At 37.5% G+C, this 19,243-nt stretch overlaps 1 protein-coding gene across 1 annotated transcript in view; it reads left to right on the top strand.

Moving 5' to 3' along the window:
* Window positions 1–19,243, top strand: part of LOC126353768 (uncharacterized) — a 36,921-nt gene that overhangs the window by 7,455 nt on the left and 10,223 nt on the right. The window contains exon 2 of the mRNA XM_050002849.1: window positions 10,184–10,336. Coding sequence (XP_049858806.1) covers window positions 10,184–10,336 — 153 coding nt within the window. The remainder of the gene's footprint in view (window positions 1–10,183; window positions 10,337–19,243) is intronic.

The raw sequence follows: 19,243 nt of genomic DNA on the forward strand, positions 1-19,243 counted from the left end.
ATGAAGTAATTCTGAATTCCTAGTCCAGGCTTCTAGGGGTTTTAGAGGGGACTTAATAAATGAAGTTTTGATAGGGAATCAATGTTTGGATATAAAATGAGTCTGAAAATGCTGTCACTCCACAGTACACACGTAAGCTGAGAAGAGGGCACCATCATCAGTCCCCGTTATGCATATAACATCATCCTTGCAGATTAAAACTGTGGATTGGACTAAGACTCAAACTTGGGACCTTGCCTTTCGCAGCAAAGGCACTACCGACTGAGCACAATTTTAATCTGTCAGGAAGTTTCATATCAGTAGACACTCTGCTGCAGAGTGAAAATTTAATTCCAGACCACTTAACATCTCCATCAGACTACAACAACGGTTATGAGAAATTGATACGTTCAAAACTAGTAAAGCTGGCTGTGATGCTCAACTGATGTTTTGCATTCTTGTCTTTGAACAGGACATGCTTCATCACATAGATGAAAACCCTAGGACAAGTACTGGAAACATTGCCCATGCCATGTGCTCCTGCAGCACACAGGTTAGAGCTCATGGTTTCTGCTGTATTCGTACTGTGAATTGGGAGATTTGAAAGTTATCCGATCACGTGCTTTTATCTCCAAAATCATTTAATGTCACTAGTGTTTTTCTCTTAGTTATAAGATGCACAGTAAGATCATTCTAAACCGTCAGGTTATTCCCTGGTGTGGAGGCATACTTAAGTTTTACAACTGACAGTACTACACTATTAATCAGAATACAGGGCCTAACTTTAATTTATTCTTCCCCACGCCATACATTCCTTATCACTTGAAGTACATTATCTCTACTTCACCATACTCATTTAATTTCTTAAAATATCTTACAGGAATAGTTTCCTCCATAATGCAAAATAAAAATATTCTGACCATAGCAAATGTATTATTCACAATATTTCATTTGGCACCTGTTCATAGCTTTCCTGACTTCCATCTTACGGCATTTATCATGTTCTATCTATGCAGTCTGAAAAACAGTCCTTTCTCTCAAAACAACTTTCTCCTCAAAAACATGACTGGCATGGGATAAAAAGTTACTTAATGTGACCTCAGGTTAACATACCACGTACTTAATGTTACATAATCTTTGTTGATTTACTGTTTCATAACCATTCTGTTCAAGCATTGGCGGCAAATAGTGAGAGAATAAGGACAATGTCTGATGTTTGCAAAATAAAACTTTACCTAAATATGTTGCAATAATCCCAAATGTATCCAAAAGTATGACAGACATCTCTATTTCATCTATTGGTATTTTTCTTTCACACAAAACATGACTGTTTTCAGAAAATCCAATGGAAAATTCTCCAGTAATATTTCCCATCAAAACAGTAAATACCATATTCTAGTGTAGACGTTTATCCTTCAAAGCTTTCTACAATAGAAACTGAATAAAAAGACAGAGCACAATGTGACAATAATAAAAAATCATGCTATGTTTCCAGTACAAAAAATGAGATTCATTACTCCAGATTAAGGTTGTCTTTAGCACCAAAAGGAATGCACAATGCTGCAACAAAAACATTTGATAACGTACCTAGTGATATAAAATGTGAGAGAGACAGCGAAGTGAAATTTGAAAACAAACTAAACTAATTCTCGACATATGTATACATGTTTGGTGTGTGTGTGTGTGTGGTTTTTTTTTAAATAGTCTTAGAAATTTTCAGGATGCAACCATATGTACAAATTAATTTGCGATGTGAATGTAAAATTGGTCATTCCACTTCATTACGCTGTATTGTGCAAAATTATCAATAGAACATGTAACTAACTGATTTTGTAGTACTAATTGTCCTCAACATAGTTCAACTCATAAATAATAAGCATAACAAGGGTAAAAACATCAGATAATCACCATAAAATACCAATCCTACCATCATATAGGTTCCAGTATTAAATGTTCTTTTGAACCATTAGTTCATTCATAAAATTTAGCGTGACATGACAAGAAAATGTTCATAACCACAAACATAAGTAAAGTCTTTTGCATTATCCGTGATAGACAAATATTATTATTATTGTGTTTTTAATTTTTTTATATCTTTACTTCGCTGTTGCTTCTTTGAAGAATGACTATCAGAGGGCTTCTTGGGTTTTTTAATTGACACAAACTGTAGTACTTTAACTTTTTGCACTACTAGTAACCTCTTCATATTTGTTCTTACACAAACGCAACACAACTTTGGAGTATATATTGGTACGGGTTTACTATCAACTGTTGCAGTATTCTTTTCCCATTACAATTTTATGTTCAAATTTATGATCATTTTGGTCAGAATCAGCCAAGCATTCATGTAAATTAGTTACATCATTAGCTATGCTACAATGTTGCTCAGAATTATTCCTGCATAGTATTTAACTGGACAATGAAATTTGCGAGTTGGAGTTGGCTTTTGTGACTATTGCATTGTCTGCATTACTACCACCAATTTTTGGACTACTGTTTGCAAACTGACAACAAAACTTGGTTTGATAAATTGTGCACCAATTAAGCTGAAAGCAGTTGCAAAATTTGATAGCTTTTTCGAAAAAGATAAAATTTTTGATATTTCAGACACTTCTGTCCCCGCAGGTTGTTTGCAAATGGTAGAGTCCAAATAATTCAGCAGCTAAGTTTGAAACTGCACCATTGTAAAGTCCATTTAGAGTTTCATCTTTAATAGTTGGCACACGTTTCATTTGGTCACCAGTGCATTTTACTTAAACCACTAAATTAGGTTGTGATTAGGTTACATCGTTATTTTTCAACACGCACACTCTCATTGTAAATTTTATCATTTGTTCCAAATATTTCCATTATATCTGTAGTCTTATTGTGTTCTGCTTTACATGAATTGATTCACATGTGAAACTTTCGTGTCTAGATGTGTTACAGCTTCTAAATTTTCTTCAATTTTAACCTTAATTGATTTTTCCAAATGTAAACTGTTGGTTTTGAGCATTAGTTATCTCTTTGATCCAACATTAGCATAAATCTTTTTAATTCTGAATATCTGTGTTCCTTAGTCATTTTTGATGGCTTTAATCACACTTGCATCACAACTTAACTTTAGCTGCTGTTGTTGGCTAGATCACTTCCTTTATTGTCTGTCATAATTACACTGCAAATCAATGAAAATGTAAATTGAATGAAAATGGCCAATTCACATCAGTTCTAATGTGCTGATCGCAAATATCATAAATACAATTCAAAACTAGTTCTAGTTTTCATTTTACTTTGTTTTATTACAGTGACATAATTATATACAGATTTTTGTGTTAATTTAAAATCAAATATTATAATGGTTTGTCAAAATCATAATAACTAATAACAATGGATTATATTATTGTCTCTGGTCTTACTTGTGTGCAATATTTTGGATATAAACATTTTGATGCCAATTTTAGTGATCTTTTTGTCTCCCTCCTCTTCACCTTCAGTGACTTTAGTAATGCATGTAGTAATTTTTGCACTTTTTTTTCTTTTTTTTTTTTTTTGTTAACTACAAATTTTTCAGGTTGACTGCTATTGAAGTGAACAAAAATGCCATGCGTTTGTGTTAACAGTGCTGACTAATTTTGCTGTGTGTGTGTGTGTGTGTGTGTGTGTGTGTGTGTGTGTGTGTGTGTGTGTGTGGAGAAGTGACATTTGCGTCACAAAAACAGCAAATAACTCCAGCAATTAAAAACGCTTACATCTTAAGCGATGCCAAAGTAAAGGAGGGCATCTTTGTAGGCCCACAGATTAGAGCACTTTTTGGAAACCATACTTTTGATGGAATCGGTACAAGGTGATGAGAAGCATGTGCATGGGAATGGTTTAAGACAGTCTGTTTACAGTTCTTGGGGAACAAATGAGCAATAAATTAGGAGATTGTAGATGTGTGTTGTCATCTTATGAAAAACTTGGTTGCAACATGTTATTGAATATGCATTTCTTACATAGTCATCATGACTTCTTCCCCAAAGATTGTGGTGCAGTAAGTGATGAACATAGGGAGCGATTTCGTCAAGATATTGCCCTTATTTTAGAAGAGGTACGCCAGAAAGTGGAGCCCTACTATTTTAGCATATTACTGCTGGACTGTTATAAGGATGTTTCAGAGTATGTGTATAAACATCAAGCAAGCAAAAACGGTCGTCTTCAGAGTTTCTCTGAACAAAATATGTAATTTTGTATACTGTTCACATGGACATTTGTAATCCTTTATATACATTTGTGACCAGTTAATTTATATATTTTCTATTGTACTTTACATAGTTCTGGTACGCAGTAAACTTACAAAGTATATTCATTCATGTAATATTATCTTCATTCTTTCTTAATATTTTACTTTTGTACTTTCAGAATGTCACTGAAATTTATCAATGCTTAACACATAACATAACTCAAGATATTAGTCACTTAAAATTTGTTATGCTGAATCTTGGAACATGAATGCATATTTAGTTAGTGAGTTATTTATACAAAAATGTAGATTACTTTTAAAAAAAAACTAGAGCTAAATGTTTATGAAGATGATGATTTTATATCATTTTATACGGAAATAAACATAACTAACTCAAAATCATGCAGTTTACACACTTGCACTTCAAATGTGTTGTTCAGCGTTATCATCCTTTGGAAAAAGAACTTACTCTTTACTTCAGTTAACAGTGTTTCTATTTACCTTGACTTCCTGCAACATACATATTATTTCAGTACACATTGATGTATATATCTGTCCCGTGTGCAGACACCCCAAATTCTCAACTGCCTCTTGCTCTGTAGACCACAATAATCCAATAATTGTAGTATTAAGGAAATCAGCAAACTTGGTAAACTACTGATTGCATGTGTTTGCATTATAAATACATATTTGTGTGAGTAAGTGCACGTAGAAGACTCAAAGTATATTCTTTCTATGTAACTTTGTGCTTGTTGATGTTTAAATTGTTATTTGGCTGTTTATATAGATGGTAGATTCTCCTTCCTGCAACATTTTGTTGTGTTGTTACTTAGAAATATGCACGTTAAAGTATAATATTACGATGCAGATTATTTGCTTCTCATCAGCTATTTAATGAATGTTAAATTAGTTTTAACACAAGGTAGCACACGCTGTAGTTTTACATGTCTGTTCAGACTAAATGCTCTATCTCCATAGAGCAACCATGACAGGCAGACACAGTATTACGTGTTATAGTCAGTTAATGTTTCATAAACAAAAGCATTTTTTATCAATTTCAAATTTTTGCTGAATAATGGAAATTGTTAAATACAGTTCAGAATTTAAATATTCATGATTTAAACTACAGTGTATCAGTTACTTAGATACTGCACGGAAAAAAAAAGAGGAGGAGATCTTAAGTGTTTAACGTCCCGGCGACAACGAGGTCATTAGAGACGGAGCGCAAGCTTGGGTGAGGGAAGGATGGGAAGGAAATCGGCCGTGCCCTTTCAAAGGAACCATCCCGGCATTTGCCTGAAGCGGAAAACCTAAATCAGGATGGCCGGAGATGGGATTGAACCGTCGTCCTTCCGAATGCGAATCCAGTGTGCTAACCACTGCGCCACCTCGCTTGGTCTACTGCATGTAAAAGAGATGTGTTGATCAGGTTCATTGCATGGGAAGGGCTCAGCTGGCAAGGGCTGTGAACAGCCATTGAAGTGAAGCACAAAGAGTTGTGTAGCGTGCTCAGCAACTGCGTTGGTCTAGCTGTTTATTTACCACAGTTCGGTAGTGGCCTTCCATGCAGACAGATGCTCGGTAGTCATCTTGTCTGTGTAGAATGCTGTAAAGTGATTGCATCTCATTGCTATATTATGTGGCTGCTTCTGCAGGTAATATTGCCTCTGAGAATGAAGGAAATGCCCGTAACAGGGCTGGAGTAGGTGGTATTTGGAGGATGTATGGGACATTAGGGATGGACAAGAATATTGTGTAGGTTGGGTGGGCAGTAGATTAATAGTGTGTCAGGGATGGGGGAAGATTTGTATCATTCCAGGAGATGACAAGAGGAAGTTCAAACCATGGTAGAGAATATGATTCAGTTCTTCCAGTCCTAGTGTAGGTGTTCCTTTGTGGCAATTCAGTAACTATGTGATGGGTGGTAGCCATTGCAGGCTGTTACTGAAGGTACAAGCATATGAAATAAGCTCGTAGATATGTGAGTGGCTAAAAAACTTCTTCAATAATAGAAACTAGTATGTTGTCCTTGATGGTGAGTGTTCATCAGATACAAGGGTGTCATAAGGAGTGCCCCAGGGAAGTAATAGGACTGCTGCTGTTATCTATATACGTAAATGATTTGGCTGACAGGATGGGCAGCAGTCTGCATTTGTTGCCTGGTGTCGGAAGTTGAGTGACTGTAGGAAGATACAAGACGACTTGCACAAAATTTCCAGTTGGTATGATGAATGGCAGCTAGATCTAAATGTGGAAAAATGTAAGTTAATATGGATGCATAGAAAGATCAAACCTGTAATATTCGGATACAGTATTACCAGTGTCCTGCTTGACACAGTCAAGTCTTTTAAATATCTGGGCATAACATATTAAAGCGATAAGAGGTGGAATGAGCATGTGAGAATTGTGGTAAGGAAGGTGAATGGTTGACTTTGGTTTATTGGGAGAATTTTAGGAAAGAATAGTTCACCTATAAGGGAAACCGCTGGTGCGGCCTATTCTTGAATACTGCTCCATACCAAGTCTGAATGAAGGAAGACATTGGAGCAATTCAGAGGACTGATAATTCTGCAGCACTGGGCTTTTGGAAGACAGGATCAAAACTGTGTGGTGGATGTGTTTAGGCACTTGGCTGTGTACCGTTTGGACGGTAGTACTAGGTTGTGGTAGCTGTAGTGGGTATGACAGTGTTAATGGCATATGGAGATGGTTTGAAAATAAAATACATACAGGGTGTATACGATCCGGGAAAAACCTGGGAATTGTTTATAATATAATTATAATAATTGTTTATAATATAATTGTTTATAATTTTTCATTGTTTTAGTTTTCAGTTAAATTTTTGTGATTTTGACTGGTAAGAACAAATACTCTAACAAAGCTATTGCAGTTAATACTGCAACAAAACATGAACGAGAGAAAAAATAAATAAATAAAACTTAAGTTGCAAAGGAAATGCACCGTATACGACAAGCGTCTGCCCTGAGCAAAGTGTGTCAAAGGCTTTAGGATGGCTATGCAATATTTCATAACAACAAATTGCCTCCGATTAGCGTGACGTGACAACTGTTTAAATTAGAATCGTTAGAGCAGTTGCGGGCGGGCTCTTGTGCTTGTGCAGTTGAGTCTCATATGAGTAGTACCTTCTGCTGCTTCTGGTTACAGAGTGTGGCTGGGCACCACTACTTAATATTGCCCCAGTTCGGAAATGTAGTACATCTGGGCCTGATGCCCAGAGCAGTCTGAGTTGTGGTGGGGAGATGGGTTGTCTCCATGTGACCTGTTTACGTTCAGTGGTTTTGTTATTTCCTCTTCGCTTATTTCTCTCACATTAAATGATAACAAACGGATTTTTGCTACCGGGAACTATCAAATGAATTAAAATATGTTTGCGTAATTACAGAATGCTAAATTATGTTACTAGTTTTAGATTTTATTTCCACTTTCCTGACAGTCAAGCATTAATCGTCTTGCAGAGCAATGAAGTTATTTTTGTCAGCTTGCTAAAGAGATTTGGCTTTCATTAATCTTTTCTGCTGAGGCAGTCAATTTACTTGCAATGAAGTGTCTAATTTCACACAATTGGCTAGTTTCAACTGTTCGCTGCATTTCAAGTGCACGTATGGCATTATGCCATAATAAAGAACCAAACATGAGAAAATACAGGACTGGTACTCCAAGAAAATTTACATACGAATTTGCATTTTAAGCCGAATTATACATTTTAGTATGGTTCACGAAGTTCCAATGCCCTTGAAGTATCCTCTGATGTCTTGTTTCTTTTATGACATAATGTAAGATCTTTTAATGTTTTACACGTACGGACATATGGGCTTCCTGCGTCATCGTATCTGCGTAAGCGCTGTGACGCCTGTTTTCTGGCGCTCTCTTCCAATTGATGAAACGAACCTATTTCTAACAGGTTGCGGGGAAAATTTTGCGAATGGTGGTTTGAAAAATGTTACATTCGAACCAAATTTCCTTGTACACAAGATGAACTACGTGCGAGAATGTACGATGAATTTCTTAAATCACAAAGCGGTTGACTCATTTAAAAATCCCCTCTTTGAGGACGACCATTTAGAAGAATTTCAAGCCCAGAAGATCGGACATTTACGTAGTTTTTAAAAATTTTACTGGCACATTTGTGTGATGTATCTTAAAGTGTAACATGCGCAAAAAAGATCACCATTATATGTGGAAGCTTAGCTGCTCTTCCTGCTTATTACAGGTAAATATTATATGTGAATGCTATGTATATTAGTTTAAACCATTAAGTTTTCTTATTTGTGTTTTCACGCTACTTGAGAGTGATCTTGCTATTGGCTGACTACATCACGTGTCCTGTGCTGTCATCAGCTGGCGAGGTCACGTGACATGAGCTATGACTGGCTTACAAAAGTGCATCGCAACCTAGATTTTAGTGCTTCAGAAAGTGACATGCGGTTTTTGGTGGAATTCAAACTTATACCTTCATAATATGGAAATGTGCAGCATATATGTTGCTGCACATCAAAGAACATTCAAAACATGCCTTCCCCCCCCCCCCCCCCCCCCCCTCCCCGAGTTTCGTTTCCTAAAGTGTGGGGAAATTCTACATCGGTATATAAAACCATAAACATTCACAGGATTGATGAGTTTTACAGTGCCGAGAAAGAGTATACTGTCATTTAACACAGAAAAGGTGTATTTTCACCTGGAAGAAAGTGTATTTTTAACCGGGAAATCAGGGAATTTTTTTTCCCTTGCCTGCGTATACACCCTGACATAAAAATCATAAATATTCATAAAATATTAAACAAGATTACATATAGTAAGGAGAAAAGAGTTAAAATGAAATAAGATGAATGTAAAAATGGGATGAGATCAAAGTTCACCCCAACCTCAACAAAGCTGTCTCGATACTACATCTAGCAGCCCACCATCCTGCACTGTTAACACCATTGGTTGTATAAGCATTGAAAATTTTGTTTCAAAGAAGAGTGAACATGTTGAGTGTTTGGTAGGAATGAACAAAATTAAGCAACATGGAAATTTGGTGATGTTCATACATAGTTGGAGGCACAGATGACAACAGTTAAGTTTATGCTTGTGCTGTGCTCCTGACATCACACACTCTCAAACAGTCAGTGATTGTTCTGAAGTGTTCAGAACACACTACTGAGACAACATAGCCAGTGTGAACATCAAACGTGATTGTAGGGTGTTACTTACTGAATCTTTAGCAAATAAGCAAAAATATTTTACATAGGCAAGCAAGACACACTATTTGCAGGATACGTGCTTTCTCCAATTGCAGAGCCCCTCCATGCGCATTTCACATCGGTTTCTTGAACCAGCAACACTGCAATCTGCATCACACTTTCATCTGTGTGGACCACCATCATTTGTTAACCAGCAGATATTGTAAATACTTACATAAGTAGCTGCATTTTGCTTAAAAGAAAAGATACGTCAGTGGCAATGTGTAAAATACTGAGAGAGAACCCTCTACAGGTCATTATGAACCAACAGAATTATTTATTTATTTATTTATTTTATTTATTTATTTATTTATTTTTTTTTCAAGTAAGCTTCCAGCAAATCACATTCCACTGGATCATTGAGTATATGTTCTGGAGTTAAGTTGAATGTTTGCAGATAAAAAATAAGTGATAGGCACAATGTTTCTCCAAATCACTGCTTTTCGGAACCAAATGTTCATTTCTCCTCTTGCGCGCTCCCATTCCTTGCCCTGAGTTACCTTTTTAATTAACTCCTCATCTTGGTCCATTCTATTTTGCCAGACAAAGGAAGGCCCAATTCAGAAAACTAATTAATTTCATACTGTATGGTTTTTGCCCCTCCTGATTGTGTGTTGAAACATTTCAGTTGTTTCATTTTGTTGACCATTTCCCATGTAGGTAGACATGTCAAATTGTCACCTGGCACTCAACATGTGCAATGAAGCTCTATGGATAACTCAGTATGAGAATTTTTACTCACAACAGCTTTTCTTTTCAGTGGTCGCATTGTTTAAGAGGGGATGGAATGAGATACCCGAAGTAATAGGATCTTCGTTTATGGCATTGATTGGATTTGGATTAGCAGGTGTTGGATTATACAATTACTATTCTCATGATGGCAACAATCGTAGGTACAAGGAGTTATACACAGGTAACAAAAGCTGCTCTCATTTAGTAATAAATATTTGAATAAGTTAATACCAAATTAAGTTATGTAGTTTGGTAACCCATCTGTAATTACTAAAATGACATGTAAAAGTAATGCAGAGTTAAGCAGAAAGAGAATTTTGGGCTTCTGGAATAAAGTGGCTCCTTTCTATGGTAAGGAAAAAAGGATGAACAGTAAAAATCTATGAACAAGTTCTAAAGTCCAAATACTGTCATTCGCAATGCTATGTATGGTAGTTATGCTGTATGTTGATACATCACACACTCCTTGTTCTCTTCATTATGACTGCTGTTACAGGAGGAAAAACTCTTCGATTGTCAAAGATTAAAATTTGCTTTCATGTCCTCCTACATCTTGAATTTATTAAAATGAGAGGGCATTGCTGTAACCAGTGCACTTCATAATATTTTTGCTGAAATTTCCATTTAGTATGTATTTGTAACTTGTGTGATGACCAACATCAGCAGTCTGAACAGCATGATCTGTTTTTGCTAGTCAAGGACTGCTTATCAGAGGCAGCCCCTGACCAGTGCCAAGTTTCCTGGCAGATACTAATGCTTAAAGCATAAAAAGTAGTTAAGGAAACATACAATTAATTGCCAAATTCAACTTAACACACTGCAGTGATTATCTAGCACACATACTGTAGTAGTTGGCAGTCTAAGCTTGAGCAACCCACCATGGTTTCAATAGACGCTAATCTCCATTTTGAATCTTACTTCAAGGCAGAAATCTACCTCACTTTCTAATTTGATATAATCAAACAATGGAAAAGCCATGAAGGAACAGTGACTGCGTGTGTGCACGTGCGCGTGGGCGCGTTCATTCATGTCTTCTTCAAAAGAAGGCCTTTTGGTCGAAAGCTTACTTGTGTAGCTGTCTTTTTGTTGTGGCTGTCTGCGACTCAGCATCTCAACACTATGGTGATTAGCAATCTATCCTTTTCATAATTTTATAATATGACAAATTCTCCTTCTTTTGGAAAGCAGAACAGCTCAAGAAAACCATTTAGTACAAGCCAACACTGAAAGTATGCTGCCTGATAACATCATGACAGTAAGGAAACCATTGTAAGATGCAAATCAACTGACACAAGCTGTAAAGTGCTACAATCAACCCATCCAATGAAATCTATTGTAACTGAAGATGCTGAATTCCAGCTGTGTGAATCCACCCTATACAGTTTGTGTATCATAATATAATTAATTTTAAGTTTTAATGCCTCTCAAGCGATGTACATATATTACAAAGATTCTGATAGGATTAACCAGAAAAAAATTTGTCTGTTGCTGTTGCACAAGAATCACACTGGCTTATCTGGCCCCTAATCTGCTCGATGGAAATAGTCACATTGATCTAGTCGTCCAGATTTTGGTTTTCTGTAGTTTCACTAAATGTCACAAGGCAAATGCTAGAAAGGTTCCCCTGAAAAGAACAAAGCCGATTCTTCTCCTACCATCCTCAATCTGTTCTTCTGCTTTGCAACAACACCATGGGCATGATGCCTGGCCTACTTCATTTTCTCATGCTCATGTCTCGTGAAATGAGCTCAGTATTTAAAGTACCTCTGTTCCTTCCCCAGGTCCATGCTACAATCGTGAAATAGTGCACAATGACGATTGGTGGTAAACTTTAATTTGAGGCCTGTCTGATTTCACCTTCATGATATTTTTGAGAGATGTATGTGGGTGGGAAGAAGTACATTAGTTGATCCTTGTTGAGACACTTATTCTGAAAATTGTAACAGCAAACCATCAAACTTATGGCAGGAGGTACAGACACACAGTCTTGCAAAGTACTTTTGAACACAGTTTTCTAAAAACTTTCTTCAGCAGCTAGTTCGGCAGTCCGCTTGCTTTGAAAATGTTTCAGCCTGTGCAGCTACAAAGACCTTATCAACATCGGTATAGAGATGGGGCTATAACAGCAGATAAGCCGTTGCTAGTGTTTCGCTTAGACAGGGAATTGACAGCGTTTAGTTCCAATTTGATGGACCTACAGAAATTATGAACAAAGTTTAAACAGATAGTAAATTATGCTGTGGCCCAGTCAGTGAAATAAGGATAGTAAAGACCCACCATGGTTAAACAGTAACATTTGGAAAATGCCAAGGAAGCAAAGACAGTTGCATTCTCAGTTCAAAAGAGAAAGCACAAATTAAGACAGGCAAAGGTTAGTAGAAAAAAATATGTGTGAAGTGTACAACTGCCACCACTGTCATACCTTAGTAAAAGTTCCGGCCAAGAACCTGAGAAAATTCTGGTCCTGTGTAAAATCACTAAGCCTTCCTTCAAATCACTCAGCCAGTCAGGTGTGGTAGTGTAAGATAGCAAACTGAAAGCCGAAGTTTTAAATTTTGTGTTTGAGAAATAGTTCACACAGAATAATTGTACAAACATACCATCAATTGACCATCGCAGTGTGTGTATGTGTGACACAGAACAAACACTCCTGGTGTAGAGAAACAACTAAAAGAGTTAGAAACAAGTAAGTTGCCAGATCCAGATGGAATCTCTCTTCATTTCTACAGTGTGTGTTCTGTACCATTGGCTCCTTACTTAGTTTGCATTTATCATGAATCTCTCATTCATTTATTGTGAAGCAGAGTTCTTGAACACATTCTGAGTTTGAATTTCATAAATTTCCTTGAGATTGTAAAATTTATGTCCTTGCACCAGTGTGCTTTTAGAAAACACAGCTCGTGCAAAACTCTAAACTTGCCCTTTCTTCCCATGGTACTTTGTGAACTATGGATGAAGGGCAACAGGCAGATTCCTTATTTATAGATTTCTGAAGAACCTTTGACTTGGCACCACACTGCAGACTGTTAATGAAGGTGCAAGCATATAGAGTTGAGTCCCAGATATGAGTGGCTTGGAGGTAGAATGCAGTATGTTGTCCTTGACAGCGAGTGTTCATCAGAGGAAAGGGAAGTTTAATAGGGTTGCTGCTGTTTTCTATGCACGTAAAGGATCTTGCAGACAAGGTGAGCAGCAGTTAGTGTCTGTAGGAGTATACAAGATGATTAAATGCTTTATGTTCGTATACAGCATTAGTAATGCCCTGCTTGACTCACCTATATCATCTGAATATCTGAACATAACATTCCCAAGTGATAAAGGGAACAAGTATGTGCCAGTTGTGGTAATGTAGGCAAATGTAAACTTCAGTTTATTTGGAGAACTTTGGGAAAGTGTGGTTCATCTGTAAAGGAGACCACATATAGGAATTTAGTGTGACCTATTCTTGAGAACTGCTTGAGCATTTGGGGTCCGCACCAGGTCAGATTAAAGAAAGACATAGAAGCAATTCAGGGGTAGGCTGCTAGATTTATTACCTGTAGGTTGGAACAACCTGCAAGTATTAAGAGATGTCTTGGGAACACACGTGGGAAGGCGGCTTTCTTTTCAAGGAACACTACTTAGAAAGTTCAGAGAACCCGCATTTGAAATTCTACTGCCACCAACATAATTTTGTGTATGTGACAGTCGTGGAAAGGAAGTGTCTAGTAGTTGTTTAGGGTTCAGTCAGCCAAGAATCGTACAATGACTTGCAGAGTATGTATATTGATATAGATTAGGTATGTAATGCCTCTCTTGTAGCACTGGCACTGAAATCGGATGAGTTGCACCTTCTCACTTCCCAAATAAGTCTGTGACAAAACATACTGTTCTTCTCTATTTCCTGTGTCGATCCTACCTCGTAAGGGTCACAGACTGTGGGATAATACTGATATATCAGTTGAACAAGTTTCCTAAGTTAGCTGCTTCCTAGGTGGACTGTATTATCTGATGATTCTTTCAATGAATGTTATCTTGCAACAGCCTTTCCTATAATCAGTTTTATGTAATTGTTCTATGCTTAATAGCTCAATATCTGTACTTTTAAGATATTTAATTTCAGCGAGTGCTTTGCATTGACATTTTCACTGATAATGTAACAAAACAATTACCTTCTTGGTCTTTTCCCATATTAATGCACATCTGTTTACATTGAGGTAAAATGCCAATTTGTGTGTCAGAGTTGACCATCTGCAGATGTTCCACATATACTACAATTTTGTATCATTGTAACCACACAAAAGTTTACCATCTACGAACAGCCTCAACAAACTTTGGATGTTGTGCACCACTTTGCTTATGTAGATTGTACATGTTATTCAACTCCATTAACCACATTATAAACCTAAAGACACACCAAAATGGCATGAATTTCAAATCACATGAGGAAATACATGAGACATGTCATTATTCTGAGATGACAATAAAATTTATGAAATAACATTGTAATCCCCAAAACAGAGAAAAGCCATTTGGTGTCTCATTCATTACTACCTAGGGTCAGCCGTGACTCCTCTCATTATAAAGGCATACGGCATGGATGTCTAAAAGACTGCCAGAGAATGTGTAATACTTTACCTAAGCACCCTTTGGGATGTCCTGCCCACATTGTAGAAACTAGATAACAAAAACTCAGGTGAGGGATGTGTCATGGAGTATTGGAGGAAGGCCATCAGAAGGTATTTGTACCTGTTTGGTTCTGGGAGGCAGCCATGAGGCTGCACAATCGAACAAACTGTAGGAAGCGTCTTGGCTACGAACGCAGTAAACAGTGGACACAGCACAAAATATGCAGTTAGTTATTCAATGTCTGGAGGCTTCTAGCTCACATAATGCAGGAATACAGCAACTATTCATTCATAAATGTTGTTTTATCTCACTTTAGCAGTTTCAGGTGAACTGCATCTTATTATTGACTTGACCACTTCATTTACATGTTTAGCAAGTTGAAAACTTGGCATTATGGTTGGGAGTAGAGTGTTCGTGTAGTGAGATATACAGCTTGGAGGCGTGTGCTTAAGATGATTCTTTCTTGGAATGGACATTAAACATCAGGAAACATTCAAACCATTAAACAGCATTGTTTGTTGCGTCCTGCCCACCCATCTCATATAGGGTGCCTAAAGGACGTTGTGTACTCAGAATGCTATACAACTCAAGCAAATAACATTAGTAGTTTTATTTCTGTATAGCAGATTAACAATATTTAACTTAAATGTACAAGGTGTCGCAAGGGATGGGTGACATGCAACATAAATCTGACAAGCAGTGGAGAAGGATCACTACAATCTGATATGGTAGCATTCTCTGCTAGGATGTGGTAATAGTCTACGAATCCTGTCCACTAATGTCCAGCCGAGGCTGGCAGGAGCAGTGCTTTATATTCACTTCTTGCAGAGGTCACTCTATCGTGGCACGGTCCTTGTCAGTGAGCTATTGGCTGATGTCGCCTCACCACCTTCTGTGGTCTTGCATTCCTCCTCTTCATTCCGGCACTGGGGGTTATGCCAGAACAGTTTACATGCCTATGAAAAGCATGTATATTTGCTCCTCAATCATGTAAAGGAGATGCTATTGTAAAACCAAAGGCCACTGTCTTCTTCAAGTCTTCGAATTTATTTAGACATTCAGTTGTAGGAGGACTTATAGTTTAATTTGTGCATTAAATGTTTTCCTCCGGCATTTGTGCAGACAAATTGTGATACTATGGCTCAGTTTCATGTTTGTAGCAACTGCTGTGTTTCTTTAACATCAGTGGGTGGGATAGAAAATTCCAGCTGTTAAGGTCAACAAAGACATGATGTTCACCAATACAGAGCAAGCTTTGGAGATATAACTCATTGGGACTCCCACAGAAACCATTTTGAAGCTAGAAACCATTGACGCAGTAGTGCCAGACATTCAAATCAGAAACAAAATAAATTTGATCTCTGTTAGTCCGTTATGGACAGAGGACATCGACTGGTTAAGTAATTGTCGATGTCAATGAAATTCACCAACAGCCGTGTAACTTAAGGTGTTATTTTACTTTATTTTGAAGACTACCAGTTACAGCATTTCATTATGCCATCTTCAGGCCCCATATGCACCTCTCCAAATGAACAAAAATGTGATAAATCACTGAATGTTGTGAATTCTATCATTACACCAGGGCTTCATTGGAAGACTTGATTGCAAGATGCGGAGCTGGTAAATAACTCGTAAAATACTGAGGTCTCAATTTCAGCTATTCATTGCATTGAAGGAAGTCAATGAGAGGGGGAATCTGCTTAGCAGATTATTGAGTGGCTCTTGTAAGATGTACATAGTTCAGAACAAGTTGTGCAGTACTAAATACTAAAATGCTGCATATGGGTTGCAGGCCAAACTAATTATGAAGAACCAGGATAAAAAGTACTCTGTATGGGAGGAGGTTTTTTATTAACCATGTGAGATCTCGTTAAAATCTGATAACTACCTCACTCTACAATACTTCTCAACCCAACTGTTGCATCTTTAAATATGAACTTTCATTGCATTCATTGACTATCACAAGCCACAAGTAGAAAATTAGTTTTGTATAAACTAAGGCAAGAGAAGACATAGCAATTTTAATTATGACTGGTAGTGGGGAGAGGAGAGGGAAGCCTAATTGCATGAAGGTGGCAATAAGATCAGAGGAGTCACAGGAAATGTAAGGAATTTAAAAAGATGGAATTACATAGTTACTTTTCAGCCTAGAGTCTATAGGCAAGAACACAGACACCCAGTACAATAGTGAAATTCAGAGTGAAATCCACAGTAGATATTGATTTGGAAGTCTGAGAAGTTATAAATGGTAGTTTACGAAAAACTAGGTAAAGAATAAACTAAGAAAAGGAGTGAAGGATAAAGGAAGGTGATAAACTACAACCAGACTATAGTAAGTAAAGAGAAATGTCATTGGTTACACCTAGTGCTAGAAGTAGTTATCACAATGTGGAAATATTTGTATATTTTGATATATTACGTGATAAATCACATATAGTTATTTTAACATGATATTATGATTAGTTGATTGCCTACAATTCCATTAATTATTGTTCATTTCATCAGCTACACATTAAGTAATGGTTTCAATGATACAGCTTATTCAATACAACTACCGTGAAACCCTTATTGCATGTTTTCATGTGGTTCAGATTTGAAAAATGCAAAATTGAGGAAAATGCAGAATCGAGGAAAAAGTTAAAACCCCCAAAATATGAGCAAAAACACATGCTATTGGCATGTACTTTAAAGAGCCAAAGAAACTGGCATAGGCATGTGTGTTCAAATACAGAGATATGTAAACAGGCAGAATATGGCACTGTGGTCAGCAAAGCCAACAAGTACCTGGTGCAGTTGTCAGATCAGTTACTGCTGCTACAATGGCAGATTATCAAGATTTTAGTGTGTTTGAACTTGATGTTATAGTCGGCACACGAGCAATGGGACACAGCATCTCTGAGGTAGCGATGAAGTGGGGATTTTCCCCCCATGACCATTTCACAAGTGTACCATGAATATCAGGGACGTGGTAAAACATAAAATCTCCAACACCACTGCGGTCAGAAAAGGATCGTGCAAGAACAGGACCAACAATGACTGAAGAGAATCTTTCAACAAGACAGAAGTGCAATCCTTCTACAAATTGCCGCAGATTTCATTTCTGGGCCATCAACAAATGTCGGCATATGAAGCATTCAAAGTAACAACATCCATACAGGCTTTCATAGCCAAAGGTCCACTTGTGTACCCTTGATGACTGCACAAGTTTCAAATTTTATTGAGCAGATGGATGTATATGAGTATGGAGACATCCTCATGAATCCATGGACGCTGAATGTCAGCAGGGGACTGTTCAAGCTGGTGGAGGCTCTGTAATGGTGTGGGGTGTGCGCAGGTGGAGTCATATGGAACCCCTGAAATGTCTAGATAGGACTCCGTTAGGTGACACATACATAAGCATCCAGTCTGATCACTTGCATCCATTCATGTCCATTGTGCATTCCAACAGACTTGGGCAATTCCAGCAGGACAATGCGACGTCACACACATTCAGAATTGCCGCAGAGTGGCTCCGGAAAAACTACTCTGAGTTTAACGCTTCCGCTGGCCCCCAGACTCCCCAGACATGAACATTATTGAACATATCTGGGACGCCTTGCAACATGCTGTTCAGAAGAGATGTCCACCTCCTCGTGCTCCTAAGGCTTCATGAACAGCCCTGCAGGATTCATGGTGTCAATTCCCTCAAGCACTACTTCAGACATTAGTAAGAGTCCATACCACATCATGTTGCAGCACTTTTGCGTGCTCTCCGGGGCCCTACATGATATTAGGCAGGTGTACCAGTTTCTTTGGCTCTTCAGTGTAATAATCTTAATCCTGTCCAATACAGTGTACAAATTATGCTATAATTTGTGGTACGAAATTCATCAGTTCTTAAAAAATCGCAGTTGTGTAATGGCAACTAAAACATCATCACAAGGTAATTGTGCTATTTTCTGACATGCTATAAGCACAAATTATATGTCAAAACATCTGTTTTTGAAAGATCTTTCCTTTGTGCTCACTCATAAAAAGACGAAAATTGTTGAATGTGGTGAATTAAACCAAAAATTGAGACGTGTGTGTGTGTGTGTGTGTGTGTGTGTGTGTGTTTTCCGTTGGTAGCCAGTGGCAGTGCAGCATATGTTGGTGATCAGAGTGCAGTGTCCTCTGGTGTATTGCTTGTAAACTCTTCATGCTGAGTGGTCGAAGTGGTGCATCCTGCAGTATTCACAACACACGCCTTTTGCACTTCAAATTTATCATTTGCTGTAGTGTAAACACGGCATGTTTCATGGATGCATGTACATACAAAAAAATGTTCCTTCACTTATGATACTAATTTAAACCAATTAGTATTAAATAAAGTTAAACCTGCTGTTATTTCAGTGTTCCTCTGTCCCAGAAATCCATTAGTCTTGTCTGCCATCACAATGTGTGAAACACCTTTGAGGACTGCAAAAAAGATGAACAATCCATTGCACAGCTCTTCAGTGAA

Source organism: Schistocerca gregaria, chromosome 3, assembly GCF_023897955.1.
Source record: "Schistocerca gregaria isolate iqSchGreg1 chromosome 3, iqSchGreg1.2, whole genome shotgun sequence".
Lineage (NCBI taxonomy): Eukaryota > Metazoa > Arthropoda > Insecta > Orthoptera > Acrididae > Schistocerca > Schistocerca gregaria.